Raw genomic sequence first — 15375 nt, forward strand, 5'->3', positions numbered from 1 at the left:
AAAAGCAAAGCAAGTGACGTGCTCACGCATGTCACCCACAATGTAACCCCCTCTCCTCCACGACTCCCTCTCTTCCCACTACTCCACGGTATGGTTGCGGATGGGAACCCATCCACCATGATTGCTATCATCATGGTGGGACCCAGTCCTCAATCTAAACCATTCATTAAATTCCCAACCCACTAAATCACCTGGCATTTTTTTATACCCCATTTTTCTCATGATATCTAGAGGAAACAAGAGAGAAAATCATAAAAGAAAGATTGTGAGAAGAAAAAGAGATATTAGGAGAAGGGAGAGTATCCGTGAGGGTTCAACATCAAGTTCAGAGTTGATCAATCCAAGCTAGTACACGCAGAAATCAGCATCATTTCAAATTATTTTCCTCTCATCACGCAATTTTTCCATAACAGGTAAGTAATCATTCCCTATTTGAAAAATTCATAAGAAATTGTCTTATATAATCTAGACATTGAAATATTCATAAGGAATTCCCTATTGAAGAATATTCTTTATGTGACTACTGAACCAATGCAAATAATAATAATAATAATATTATTATTATTATTATTATTTTTGCATTTGATATTATCTAGTGGGATGATGAATATTTATGTGATCAATTAATTTTTTTTTAATGCAATGATTCTTACGGGTGCTCTGATATTATTTGTTATAATGTTTCTTTGTAAGTTAGATGCATCTTATGTGAATAATTATTTGTTTTATACAATGATTCTTACAGGTGCTCTGCCCAGGGTCATTGCCGAAATGATCAGCACGACACGGGTGTTCTGCCCAGGGTCATTCCCAAAAGGATCGGCACAGGTGCTCTGCCCTGGGCGATTCTCTAAAAGGATCAGTACACATGGGTGCACTACCCTGGGCTTTTGTCCCTAAAAGGTTATACCGGTGCTCTACCGAGGGTCATACTCTGAAAGGATCAACACCAGTGCTCTGCCGTGGGTCATCCCCTAAAAGGATTAGCACACATGAGTTTTTTGCCTACTCCAAATCTTAGCATCTTAGAAAAGCTATGTTGAATAATTTATTCATTCCATATTCATGAATGTCAAATTATTTATTATGATTTTACATCCAATATTCATCTTATTTTGATTAATATGTCGGGATTAAATTTGGTAATATTTGTGAGATTTTCAACTTGGGATTGACGTGATCCTATTGAGTTGTCAATTCATTATATTTTAACCGTTTCAGGTTATGAATATTTTGAAGATGCAGGGTAATACTATTATTAGTGGAGCATGGAATGTGGTTAGATGCACGTGGCATGTCATTCTACATAGAATAAATTTTATTTTATTTTAGAACTCTGAGTGTAGTAATGTTTGGACTTGACTTTCTTACTTCAAGTTAAGTTAAATAATTATGCATCGATGTAATAACAGATTATGTAATTGGATATTTTAATTTGTGTTTGGATTTTAAAGTTTTGGGCTATGGTGAAAAAAAATGAAATGCATATGAAATTGTCATACTTTAATTGTATTTTATTTTTTTATTTTTATATAGGTCACGGGTCTGGAATTCGGGTCCTGGGCACCCTATTCGGGTACCCGAATTTTGGGGCGTGACAAAGTTGGTATCAAAGCCAGGTTGATCTTAAATGTTGGACCTAAAATAAATATTTAACTATAAGTTTTCCTAAACAACCTTAACTAGGAGATGAGAAATTTAGAATACATACGTAAGACATTTTAATCTATTGTGATATAATGCTTAGATCCCATTTAGGCTGTATATTAACATAAAAAATCAAATCTGGACATTAGGAATTTTTTGAAAATTTTCTAACTATTTCTTAAGTTGGGCAGCAATAATCAATATAAAATTTCTGACTTTAAAAAATCATAACTATTTAAGTAAAACTCCGATTGAGGTGATTCAAAAACTTAATTAAAGATTGATAAGTATAATTTTATAAAAAATAGTTAAAAAATAAAAATACTGACCCTTTATATACATATTTGAGGTTAAGAAAAACCTGTCCAGAAATCGTTTAAATCTAGATAGCGTGTATTCTTTAAAATTTTAAAAATTTTATAGGCTTAGAAATATTATAAAATTTTATAGGGGTATAGTAGACTTATAAATATATTTATAAAAAAATTTTAAGTTAAAATAATGTCTAAAAATATCAAAAATATCAATTAGAATAGCACCCTTATGACCATAAATTTCTGCACATAGTTCTAAACTACATCTTAGTTCAATTTCTCTTAGATCTTCATGTATGTCTACATTGAACCATCTAATTTCTTATAATCTTAAAATTATTTAGTGAAATTTATAATTCCCTTTATTTATCATAGGCTATGACGGATCAAAGTATGAACCTTGAGGCCGCATCGGAGACTCAAGTACCCGATGTAGCTAGGCAAGGAGCAATTATTGACAAGATCCTCCAGGCGATGAAAGGATTTGCCTCATTTATGGGAATACAAGTGCTTATAACTCAATCTTAGGAGCAGGCTCAAGCGACACTTGTAGCTCCTGAAGGGACGGGATCCTTGTTGGAAAAGTTTAAGAGGCAGAGATTGCCTACGTTTAAAGGTGGGCCAGACCCAAGTGAAGCTGAGGGTTGGAAAAGGCATATGGAGAAAATTTTCTCAGCTATAAGATGTAACAAACAACAAAAGGCTAAATTAACAATATATATATTGGAAGGAGAAGCTGATCATTGGTGAGAATCTACGACCAGGGAGAACCCGATAATAGAAAGGTGGACATGGGACCAATTCTGCACAAAAGTTGAAAATAAATATTTTTCAGCTTATGTGTGTGCTCAAAAGGTTACAGAATTCATGAAATTAGAACAATGAGATATGACGGTGCGTCAATATGATGCAAAGTTTACAGAGTTGGCACGATTTGCGACATTTCTCATATCGGATGAGCTTTGTAAAGGGAAAAAGTTTGTTGAGGGACCGAAACCTTCTATCCATACTCGACTGGCGCCATTTCTTATTAAAATGTATGCAGAAGTACTGGAACGTGCTAACGCAATGGAAAAGGACTTTGATGAGCATTGAAAGAACCGCGAACCGAGGAAGGACATGAGGAGTGGAGCTAGGACCACGCCCCATTCATCTCTCACACAACATGAAGTAACTAAGCGGAGTCATGCCACTATACAACTTTCAATGCAATTCACTCGGACTTGCCATAACTATGGAAAGCTGGGTCATCCTGCCCGCCATTGTCTTCTACCACCTCGTCATCAATATCTAGGGAATCAAGGACCGCCACGATCGTTTTACAAGCCACCTCTTCATTATGCACCGTCTACATCGTATCAATGACCTCCGTCACCCCCTCAAATGATTCAGTCAACTGCGAGACCGGCACAACCTTACTCTCAGAGACCTGTATAGCTACATCTACGATACCAGCCGCCTGGACCCCCTCAAGCTTATCCGAGACCACCTCAACAATCGCAACAACATGTCAAGCCTCCCCAATATCAACAACTGAGGCCAGAAAGTCAGGTGCCCCGACCTCAAGCTCAAGGACGTGTTTACTCTCTGTCTTCATTCCCAAATGATCCAGCCCAACTTCAGGAGTATGAGGATCCAAATCGAAGCTATGATGATCCAACACCACCTCAAGATGATATTGCACAAATGTATGAGACTACTGCTTCTGCTTATGAGGACCCAGCACAACCTGCAGATATCACTCCTCAACATGGTGTTGAAGCTACTAATGATGTGGTGGAAGGTACTATCTTGGCTTACACATCTCTTGCCAGAGCATTATTCGATTCAGGAGTTACACACTCATTTATATATTATTTCTTCGCATGCTCACTTGGTATATCACCCGTACAATTAGATAAGAAAATTATCGTAGCAACCCCTCTCGGTAAGTCCATGAATTTAGAGCAAATATGTGAAGAATGCCCTATCATAATTGAAAATGAAATACTACCAGCAAATCTCATAATTATGCCTATGAGGGAATATGATGTCATCTTAGGAATGGATTAGTTGTCCCAGTATCGTGCCAAGAAAGATTGTTTCAGGAAGACGATTGCATTAAACATAGAAGGACGATCTTCACGGAAATTTTATAGGACACGAAGAAGGAAAGCGCCAATTAGTTTGTCGGCTATGGTGGGAATCGAGCAATTAGAAGAAGGGATTGAACAAATACCCGTGGTTAAGGAGTTTTCAAAAGTTTTTCAGGACATTCCAAGGTTACCTCCAAAGAGAGATGTGGACTTCGGTATCAATCTAATGCCCAGAATTGCACCCATCTCTAGAGCACCATATCACATGGCTCCTGTAGAATTAAAAGAATTAAAAGATCAAATCCAACAGTTGCTAGATCAGGGTTTCATTAGAACAAGCATATCGCCATGAGGAGCACCGGTCTTATTTGTAAGGAAGAAGGATGGAACTATGAGATTATGTATCGATTATCGTCAGTTGAATAAAGTAACAATCTAGGATTGAAGATTTATTTGACCAGCTTAAGGGAGCGAGGTTCTTTTCTAAAATAGATTTGAGGTCAGGTTACCATCAGTTGAGAATAAATGATGAAGATGTGCCCAAGACGGCTTTTAGGACTCGTTACGGGCACTATGAGTTCTTGGTAATGCCATTTAGATTGACAAATGCTCTAGCAGTATTTATGGATCTTATGAATCGGGTATTCTAACCTTATTTAGATCGATTTGTTATTGTATTCATCGATGATATTCTTATATACTCTAAGACTCATGAGGAGCATGAGGAACATCTCAAGACTGCTCTACAAACATTTAAGGAAAATCAATTGTATGCCAAGTCATCGAAATGTGACTTCTGGAAGCATGAAGTAAAATTCTTGGGGCATGTGGTGTCAGAGAAAGGGATATCTATGGACGCAGCTAAAATTGAAGCAATATTAGAATGGCAGCAGCCCTCGAATGTGTCAGAAGTGCGAAGTTCTCTCGGCCTTGCTGGTTACTATCGAAGATTTATAGAAGGATTTTCTAATATATCAAGACCTCTAACTAATCTAATTAAGAAGAATACGAACTTTAAGTGGGATCAAGATTGTGAGCAGGCATTTACCGAACTGAAGAAGCGGTTGACATCAGCCCCAGTTCTGGCATTATCGACGGAAGAAGAAAGATTCGTCATTTATATCGATGCGTCATATCAGGGATTAGGATGTGTTCTTATGCAAGGAGGGAAAGCTATCTCATTCGCTTCACGACAATTAAAGACTCACGAACGAAATTACCCGACGCATGATCTGGAGTTAGCAGCTGTAGTTTTTGCTTTGAAAATTTGGAGGCATTACCTATATGGGGAACAATTCGACTTATATTTAGACCATAAGAGTTTAAAGTATCTCCTTAATCAGAATGAATTAAATATGCGTCAGAGAAGATGGATGAAATTTTTGAAAGACTACCATTTCGATATTTCATATCACCCAGGAAAAGCAAACGTTGTGGCCGATGCCCTAAGTAGAAAGACACGAAGACTTGTGGCCAGCTTAATGATCAAAGAGTGGGAGATGCTAAATGTTATCAAGGATTTCGATCTGCAACTCCGGCTTGAAGAACCTTAGATGCATCTAAGTAAACTAATAGCACAGCTTGCTCTGGTGTGTAATTTTATTTTTATTTTCTTAAGTTTAATAGTTAAGTTTAACTTATTAATCTTTATAATTGAGATTAGATCATGATAAACTTTTCTCTTAGATTCGGCATATTCTAGAAACTTAGAAGGAAGACGTTTGGTTACAAGAAAAAGGAGCAGAAAGAATAGGGAAGGAGAATGCAGAATGGCGAATTGACACTGATGAAGGAATTAGGTTTCGTGGAAGGCTATGTGTTCTAAACAAACCTGACTTGAATCAAGAGATTTTGGACAAGGCTCATAGATCAAGATTCACTATCCATCCAGGGGAGACTAAAATGTACCACAATGTTAAGCGCCAATACTGGTGGAACAACATGAAGCGAAAAATCACTGAGTTCGTATCTAAATGTGCGACATGTCAACAAGTGAAGGCAAACCATCGATGACCACCAGGACTATAAGCCCCGTATCCTAGACCGTACCATTCCATAGGCTTCCGCGGTCTTCCCGGTCGAATTTCGGCAACCTTCGACCCTTAACCGGTATTTGCGCACGACCTGGATTCTCGTGCCGTCACCCTGAGTCGACTCAACTCAGGACTTATACCTTAGCGACCGCGTCGTCGTTGCGGTTCCGATGCCGCGACTCGCGCGCTGATGCGATGCTCTGGTCGGGAGTTGTGGGCCAGCGTTCGATGCGAGGAAACGCCACGCGTGCGAATTCCGAGGGAATCTCTACGAGGTGTCACATCAATCAATCAATCCCATCAATCCCATTATGTCAAGTACACATCACCTTTCACCCTTTCCCAAGCAAACCCCAAAGTCAAAAAGTTCTTACACCACCCATACCCTCTCTTACAAATTTTGCCAAAAAAGTCAAAAAGTCTCTTACACCCATCTCTCTCTCCCATCTATCACTCCATCACCCATCACTCCCTCTCTCTCTCTCCCTTACAAGTCTCTCTCATTTGCAACTCTCCCTTAAGCAAAAAAAAATCCATACGTATGAGTCCTCCCATGGTGAGAAAATGCATGTGTGGCCCACCTTTTCATCCTTAGATCTCTCATCTCAACCATCTATTTCTCATCTTCCTCCATCAAAGAGAAGCACAAGGAGCTAAGGAAGCCAAGGGAGCAAGAAGATCAAGTGGTGGGTGCCTTGATAGGGTAGATTTTGATATTTTTATGATGGGCCAAGTGAGGCCAACCGATCAATGGTTTGGATCTCACTTTGGACCCTAAGATGTGGCTGATGGCCCACTTGGATCATCATGATCATTCCATGATAGGGCCATTCTCCATGGACCTCATCATGATGTTTATTTCCTTGCATGCTTAGGGTCATCTAGACCGTCTATTTTAGTGGAGAAGGGATCTCCATCGTTGGATTTCGATTTCATGGATCCACATGTAATGGGACCCACTTGATGTATGATTCAGTGCAAGGGAGGGCCCATAGTGCCGGGGTCCCTCCATCACACGGTCTCACTCTCTATCTCTCTCTCTTTTATTTTATTTTATTTTTGTGATGATAATGATGTTGTGTGGCCCACTTGAATGGACCCCACCATGAAGTTAGTATGTTATCCAAACCATTTACAAGTGGGGCCCACTTTACGTGTATTGTACCCATACCATCCATTAGTGGTGGCCCTCATGAGTAGGCCCACCTTGCTCGGCCAGAGAGTCCAGCGTCCAGGGACGCTGGACGTTTGCTGAAAACACAAATGCAAGCTTAGTTATAAACTAATGGAGGAGGCCCACTCATGTAGGCCCCACCTTGATGTATGTCTCCAATCCACACCATCCATTCCTTTCCCAAGCCCATTTTAGGCGTTGAGCCGAAAGATGGGATCAATCAGACCTTCGGGCGGGCCATACCATACCAAATGATGGTTTTCACCATTGAAACCTCCCCTGATTTCCTATACGCTAAAATATGTCCAATATTGGACTTGTTTTGCTCCTGTTGAGCCATGGAAGGCCATTGGACGGAGTAGATCGTCAAAAGGTGGACCCCACCGGTGAAAACCACACAAAACCTGTAAATAAAAAAAAAAAAAAACTAACACAGCAGCAGCGGCTGCTGTGTCAGACGGCAGCAGGCAGTGCCTGCGCACAGCATCCAGGGGACGGACTGGCGGTCGGCCAGTCACCCACGGCTGTAGCCGTGGGCCCCACCTTGATGTTTATCTCTCATCTGACCCGTTCATCGGGTAGGCCACCCCCTGACAAGGGCCCACTCCAAAAATCACCTTGATCTAAAGCTCAGGTGGCCCACACCGTATGAAACAGTGGGATTGAACCTCTACCTTTGAAACCCTTTTGGGGCCCACAGAAGTTTAGGATCAACATGAAATTTGTTTTTACCCTTCACCTAGGTCCATGTGACCTTATCAAGGGTTTGGATGGAATATAAACATTATGGTGGGCCCCACGTGGAGCCCACAGTCTTGTGTGGTGTGCTGCCACCGTCCAGGCGGACGGTGGAGCCCACTGTGATGGTTGTGTGCATGCGTGTGTGGGCTTGTTGTGTGCATGCAGGGTGTGGTGTGTGCGTGTGTGTATATTTATATATATATATACATATATAATATTATATTATATATAATATTATATGTACTATATATGTATATTATATATATTATATCATATTTAATATTCAGGTGGTGGGAGGCCCATTTTAGTTCACTTGTGGGCCATGATTGAGACCCACTTTGATGTATATGCAAGGCCCATTTAATGCATTAGGGGCCCATGGGTCGAGGCCCATTAAGATGTAATGGGGCCAATGGGTTGAGGCCCACTTGATGTACATATGGGGCCCAATTGGTGTGGCCCATTTGATACTCATAAGGCCCATGAGATTAGACCCATTTAATGCATTCTAAGGCCCATGGGTTATGGCCCATTGCAATGCACATAAGGCCCATTGGTGTGGCCCATTGATGTGGCTCACTTGATGAACATGAGGCCCATATGATACGGCCCATTTGATGTATTGAAGGCCAAATGAGATATACCTAAGGTTCATTGCAATGTGCAGTCCCAACATGATTTATGTAATGATGTTTACGTCAGGGCTATGCCTTGGGAGCAATGGTGGTTTGACGTCCACATTGCAAGTATAGTGTGGTTAAATGTCCGCATTATGACTTTCCCTAGGGCCCATTGTTAGGCTCGTACGTCTGATGTGTAGGCCGTCTAGGCCCATCTTTGTTATGATTATCATCCATCCTATATAACATGTTTAGTTCCATGATTCATGATCATATGCATCATACGTATGCTTGATATGAGAAATGACTGATCATAGCATATGCCTTCGGGCAGATTGTCTAGGGGCCCCGTACAGGGGTGTTGCCCTACATGAGCGCACGATACACACAGGATTGCTACATGACTGGATAGTGTGATTCATGCATTCGCATTGAGTGATATGGTTACTGTACGCCCTAGCGACATCAGGGCCGTAGCCTCCACAGACGTGTCGTGGTTGGCAAGATTGGATACCGAAAATACTGTTCTACATGGGGTGCGATAGATATCCCTGGGTGAAAGTCCCTAAACCCTTATGGTACCAAGAGGTTGCTCCAACGTCTAGACCGAGTGGGTGCATGAGCGCTGAGTGCCGATTACCAGACGGTTGTGCTTTCCACTGTGTCGTGGTTGGTTGGAAGGGGGTGCAGCCTTACCCGTCCGAGAGTAAGGGGCAATGCTAGGCTGAGTCTGACCAGCTCGAGGAATGGGTCCGCTATTGATGAGCCGAGCCCGATATTGGCAGGCGGATAGTGAGGTCTTTTCCACTCACCTTATTGCGCGCGATGGGGCGGCAATCTCGCTTGGAGTGTACTAGACCCCGGTGATATTCCAGATTTTGAGCTGTATTGATATGTGGACTTAGATGAGGATTTGCATGCTTGAGTTGCATTTCGCATTGCATGGCCCTGGTATGGCTAATGGGATTCTTGGCATTCATCAGCATGTTCCGCATTACTCTGATACTGCATAATTACATTACCACCTTGAGCATACACTTTCACCACCCTCTAAGCTTTTTATAAGCTTATGCACGACCGTTGCGTGCAGGTGACGTTGGATTGCAGCAGCGCTTACGCTTGGACGCGTGGCAGATCATTTTGGAGTTTTTGTTCATCATCCTTGTATTTCCCTTTATGCTCATTGTATTTGTAAAGTTTTTGATCATAATGGAAATGTGATGGAGTTTTTGGTTGTTGTTTGTGGGTTATGCCTTTGGTTATGCTTATTACGAATTAAGCTGATGTTGAAAATCCTCCTTGTAGCATCACAGGATCGGAACCTGGCGAATGGGCGCTGGGAGCCGAGAATGGGGTTCTACGGAGGCTGTCAGCGCCGGATTAGGCGATCGGGAATTTTGTGAGACCTGTTTCCGAGTTTGGGGCGTGACAAGGACTCTTGCAGCCATTACAGGTCCTCAAGTGGAAATGGGAGCATATATCCATGGATTTCGTAGTTGGATTTCCGAAGACAAGTCGACACCATGACACTGTATGGGTGATCGTGGACAGGTTAACCAAATCCGCACGCTTCATCCCGATAAAAATTTCTACATCTGCAGTGGAGTTGAGTAAAATTTATATTAAAGAAATCGTTCGACTTCATGGCACTCCAGTATCCATCGTCTCCGACCGAGATCCCAGGTTTAAATCGTGATTTTGGGCAATTCTACAGGAAGCTTTGGGAACTACTCTCGATTGCAGCACAACATTTCACCCACAGACTGATGGACAAATAGAAAGGACGAACCAGATTTTAGAAGATATGTTATATAGCTGCATTCTCGACTTCAAGGGTAATTGGGACGATCATCTGCCGCTGGTGGAATTCGCATATAATAATAGCTACTAGGCCAGTATTGGTATGGCACCATTTGAAGCTTTATATGGAAGACCCTGCAGATCACCAAGCTGTTGGACCGAAGTAAGAGAAAGGACATTGTTGGGACCAGAACTTATTCAAGAGACCTCCAAGAAGATTGAGATCATTCAGGAACGTATGCGCACCGCCCAGAGTCGATAAAAGAGCAATGCAGATAATCGACGCAGAGACTTAGAGTTTTGTATGGGAGATCATGTGTTCATAAAAGTTTCCCTAATGAAAGGAGTTATGCGTTTTGGAAAGAAAGGAAGCTCGCGCCACGTTTTATCGGACCATTTGACATCCTACAAAGAGTAAGAGTGGTAGCATACAAGCTGGCCCTACCGCCTCAGTTATCCAATATCCACAATGTATTTCACATCTCCATGCTTCGAAAGTACAAGCCGGACGATTCTCATGTCATTGAATGGGAGCCGCTAGAGATTCAAGAAAATGTCACATATGAAGAGCAACCTGTGCTCATTCTTGATCGTAAGGAGAAAGTACTTCGGACGAAAATTATACCACTTATGAAGGTACAGTGGAGTCATCACAGCGAGGAAGAAGTATCATGGGAGCGAGAACAAGAAATTCGAGAAAAGTATCCTAACCTCTTTTAGGTATATAAATTTTGAGGAGAAAATTTTGTTAAGGTGGGTAGAATGTAATACCCTGTTGTTCACACCCCAAGTGCAGGGTTGTGATGTAATAATAAACTCGGTAAGACCGAGGTCAAATCCACAGGGACTGAAACCTGTACGTTATCTGAAAATAACCAGATCTAGAACTAGGCTAAGATGAAATCTAAACCAATTGTGATTTGAGGAATAATGGTGAAATATTAATCTAAACTTAAAGAATTCAGAGAAAGGGAACTAGGGATTCAGAGGATCCACTTGTAGAGATTAGGGAGATCTTATGCTTGCTTTATGGATATTATACTGAACTTACTTGATATAGTTTTCAAGAGATGAAAGGTATAAGAATTAGGTATGATTCCATCACAAATCCATGCCTAAGAGATAAGGTAAACAACAGAACTTAGACCAATCCATAACCAACTAAAAGATGTATGAGTGTTAGGAAGGATTCCATCATCCAACCATGTATATGAGACGATGGCGAACAACAGGGTTTCCGAACATCAAAATAAAAGGAAAGGAATTATTCAAGCCATCACAGATCTTCTGTAATTTAAATCACAACAAACCATTAATGACTAAAAGAATATCTTAAATGAAAACAGAGTCAATCAGTTTAGTTCAAATCTAACCTGTAGAAGCTCCCATCACACCACAAGCTTCACCTCTTAGCCCTAGCTAAGAGGTTTAGCCTAACATAATATAGGAAAAAGAAGAAATATAAAGAAAAAATACATAAAAATTCCAAACACTTCTCTCTCCGCCTCTCTTTCTCTATCTGACATTCCCTGTTTAAGCACACCCCCTTCTCCACGTTTGGAACTCTTTTTATAACTTTTGGAGTGGTGAAAATCGGATTTGGGAAGCTATCGCACGCGTAGCGAAAGCCTTTTCGCAGCCAAGTTCGGGGCTTCATAACTCTCGCGTTCCTTGCATTATTTCTGTAAAATCTGCGTCTCTTGGAAGTATTTTGGCTGGCCTACACGATGGATGGTTCAGATCTGCCATATGATCAAAGATGGTGGGCTACAACTGCCTGAAAGATCAGATTTCGCGGACGTGCGTAGCCTTTCGCACGTCCGGCGCTGACGTGATCGGTGGGCCCCACAGAGGTATTTTCAAAGAAATCCACCCCATCCATTAGATTCAGGATGAAATTTCAGTCAAGAATGGGTGGTTTTGAACGTCCATTGACACGGCCTAGAGAAGAAATCACCTCAAAAATCGTTTTGAACGTCGCAAGACCGCCTGTTTGTGGCCTCTGTATCGCGCACGTGTGCTTGCATAGGTCCAAAATTTCAGCAAGATTTTGTAGTAGTCGAAGCCCTCTACACGATGGACGGTTTGGATTGTCCACTGGGACAATGTGTGGGGCCCACTAGCGTCCGTAAAAACGGACAACGTCTGTTCGTTATACAACATGAAACGACAGTTGCCATTTTTGGGAAGAAGATGCGGGTCAGCACTACTGACCTGCGTTAGTTGGCTCGGTGCGGCTCGGGTCTACGTGTGCTGTGCACATGCACGAGCGTAAAGTGGGACCCACCTTGCTTCTTTTGATAAATCCACATCGTCCATCTGGTTTCCCATCTAATTTAATGGGTTGAGACCAAAATTGGAGTATATCCAGATATCAGGCGGGCAAGAATTAATGATTTATGGGCTGATCTGTCAGTTGGGGCGCTTCTATAGTGATCCGAGGGCTGAAATTTGATATGTACGGTTAATTTATGGCCCTCAGGCCATGTATAAAGTTTTGAGCCAATCAGATGGCGAAAACTATGTGATCTTGCATTTTTCACCAATTTCGGGCCTCTTTAACATGAATGACTTGATTTTCTCGGATCCCTGGTGTGTAATTCCATCGATTTTGGTTCCCTGGAGTCCGTCCCTTGCCTTGGGTGTCATCAGAGCGTTAAATCCATGGTTTAAGCACCATTTTTCAGTTCATGCTTGTAAATACACTCTGCATCACAAACACGATTAAATCAGGCTATTAAACGGTGTCATGCTTGTAAATCCATGCAATTACTGGGTCTGATATGCAATATTTGACCCTTAACACAACCCCCAACTAGCATTTTGCTAGTCCCGAGCAAAATATGCGAAAAGTAAGTTGAGAATTACAGAACAATTTCTATAAACTCGAGTGATTTTTTGTAGAATAATCCAGATATGAGAATTCCCAGATTCATAAATGTTGGATATTACTTTCTCCTAGACTCAAGCGCACAGTAAACTTCATAATCAAGTTCAAAGTATTATTCCATTAATTAGAAAAATTCTAATCATTGAGATCTATGAGCGTACAGTGTAATCTCAGCTTATCATCATTAAAATTCACTTCTCTATTTCAGGATATCATTCGTAACCAATAAGAAGATTCATGATAACCAAAACTTGCCTCACAGATCATCTTTTCATTCCTTCAGCTTTTGATTTTTCTATTAAAAGTAACGCCAAGAAGGGGAATCAAATCCTCACCTACAGGGAGCAAACCTATGATGAAGACTATACACCCAAATTTTTCACATATCATTCAAAGGGAATTAAATCTACACCTATAAGGAGCAAACCTATGGCGTCGACCATTCGCCCAATCGTTTCAATTTCTCAGGTTGGTTCCTTTCAAGCTTAGTGAGTACCAAGTAAATCCTTCAATATCAAACTGAAACCTTAATGTGAAAGCGAGATGTGACATGTGAGATCATAACTCAATCAATGTTTACAACTTCTAATCAGAGATTAACACTTCAAACTTAACTGTGAAATCTAATATAATAAATAACTGAATCTAATAGTCATAAATTACCAACATCACTCATCTTGTAATTCTAAATCCAAGATGGTTGTCAAAATCACTTTGGATTCATAAAAATGTCAGAAAATTTTTTGAAAAATTTCACAATTTTTGCTCAAGAGAAAAATTTCACAATTTTTGTTCAAGACCAAGAAAACACTGATTAGGAACCCTAATCTCCCACCCCCAACCTAAAATCTACATTGTCCTCAATGTAAAAGAAATAAGCATGCAATGCACATGGGACAACAAAAATATAAGAAGAGTGATGGAAAGATAGTACCTGGACGAAAGAATCAAAAGGTTTTCCAAAGATATCTACGTAACATCGGGTCAGCACAAGAGAGAAACCAACAGAAGTAAAATAAAAATAACAAAAATAAAATCCTACCTACATCACTTTCGCAAGTACTCTCGATTGCATTTAGCGTATGCAACAAGCCTTTAAACCCCTAGGTTGCCCCTAGTGGACGAGTTGTAGTCTCGTGAGGGTTTGCAGCAATGTTACCCACAAACATTGAACTAACTAACTAGGAAAATGAAACAGAATGAAAAGCTGGGTTGGCTCCCAGGAGCGCGAAGTTCACCGTCTATCCTAAAACAGAATAAAGAAAACTATCCTAGTCCTAAGAAAACAGGAAACCTACCTATACCTCCATCAGACTAGGAGGTCAATCCTGGTAAACAGGATCAGTCAGAGGTATGGACATGTCCTCTGAATCAAATTTCTCGACAAATGGCTTTAAGCGATGTCCATTTACTTTAAACTCCTTGCCATTGTCTGGATCTCTTATCTCAACGGCCCCATGAGGATACGCAGTGATAACAGTAAAAGGGCCGGTCCAACGAGATCGAAGCTTACCCGGAAAGAGATGTAATCGAGAGTTATACAAGAGGACTTTCTGGCCTGGTGTGAATGATTTTCATAAAATATGTTGGTCATGAAACACCTTCATCTTGTCTTTGTAAATTCTCGAGTTCTCATAAGCATCGTTCCGAATTTCTTTGAGTTCATGTAACTGAAGTTTGCGTGGTGAGCCAGCGTTGTCTAAATTGAAATTCAAACTTTTGATCGCCCAGTAGGCTCTATGTTCCAACTCCATAGGCAAGTGGCAAGCTTTCCCATAGACAAGTCTAAAGGGAGACATTCCAATAGGGGTTTTAAAAGCAGTACAGTACGCCCATAAGGCATCGGTCAATCGAATTAACCAATCCTTACGGTCAGGGTTAACCGTTTTTTCTAAAATGTGTTTGATCTCCCTATTGGAAATCTCAACTTGCCCACTTGTCTGTGGGTGGTATGGGGTGCTCACCTTATGAGAGATACCGTATTTCTTCATTAAACTCTCAAATGGTCTATTACAAAAGTGTAAGCCCCCATCACTAATGATATCTCGAGGCGTTCCAAATCGGGAAAGGATGTTTTCTTT

The 15375-nt window shown here is 41.0% G+C and overlaps 1 protein-coding gene across 1 annotated transcript in view; it reads left to right on the plus strand.

Annotated features, from left to right (window-relative positions):
- LOC131220252 (uncharacterized) overlaps nucleotides 1-15375 on the plus strand; it is a 58714-nt gene that overhangs the window by 20079 nt on the left and 23260 nt on the right. Inside the window, exons 9-14 of the mRNA XM_058215206.1 lie at nucleotides 746-803; nucleotides 2337-2468; nucleotides 3417-3744; nucleotides 4697-5283; nucleotides 10319-10439; nucleotides 10769-11105. Coding sequence (XP_058071189.1) covers nucleotides 746-803; nucleotides 2337-2468; nucleotides 3417-3744; nucleotides 4697-5283; nucleotides 10319-10439; nucleotides 10769-11105 — 1563 coding nt within the window. The remainder of the gene's footprint in view (nucleotides 1-745; nucleotides 804-2336; nucleotides 2469-3416; nucleotides 3745-4696; nucleotides 5284-10318; nucleotides 10440-10768; nucleotides 11106-15375) is intronic.

The sequence above is a fragment of the Magnolia sinica genome, chromosome 12 (assembly GCF_029962835.1).
Source record: "Magnolia sinica isolate HGM2019 chromosome 12, MsV1, whole genome shotgun sequence".
In the NCBI taxonomy this organism is placed as follows: Eukaryota; Viridiplantae; Streptophyta; class Magnoliopsida; order Magnoliales; family Magnoliaceae; genus Magnolia; species Magnolia sinica.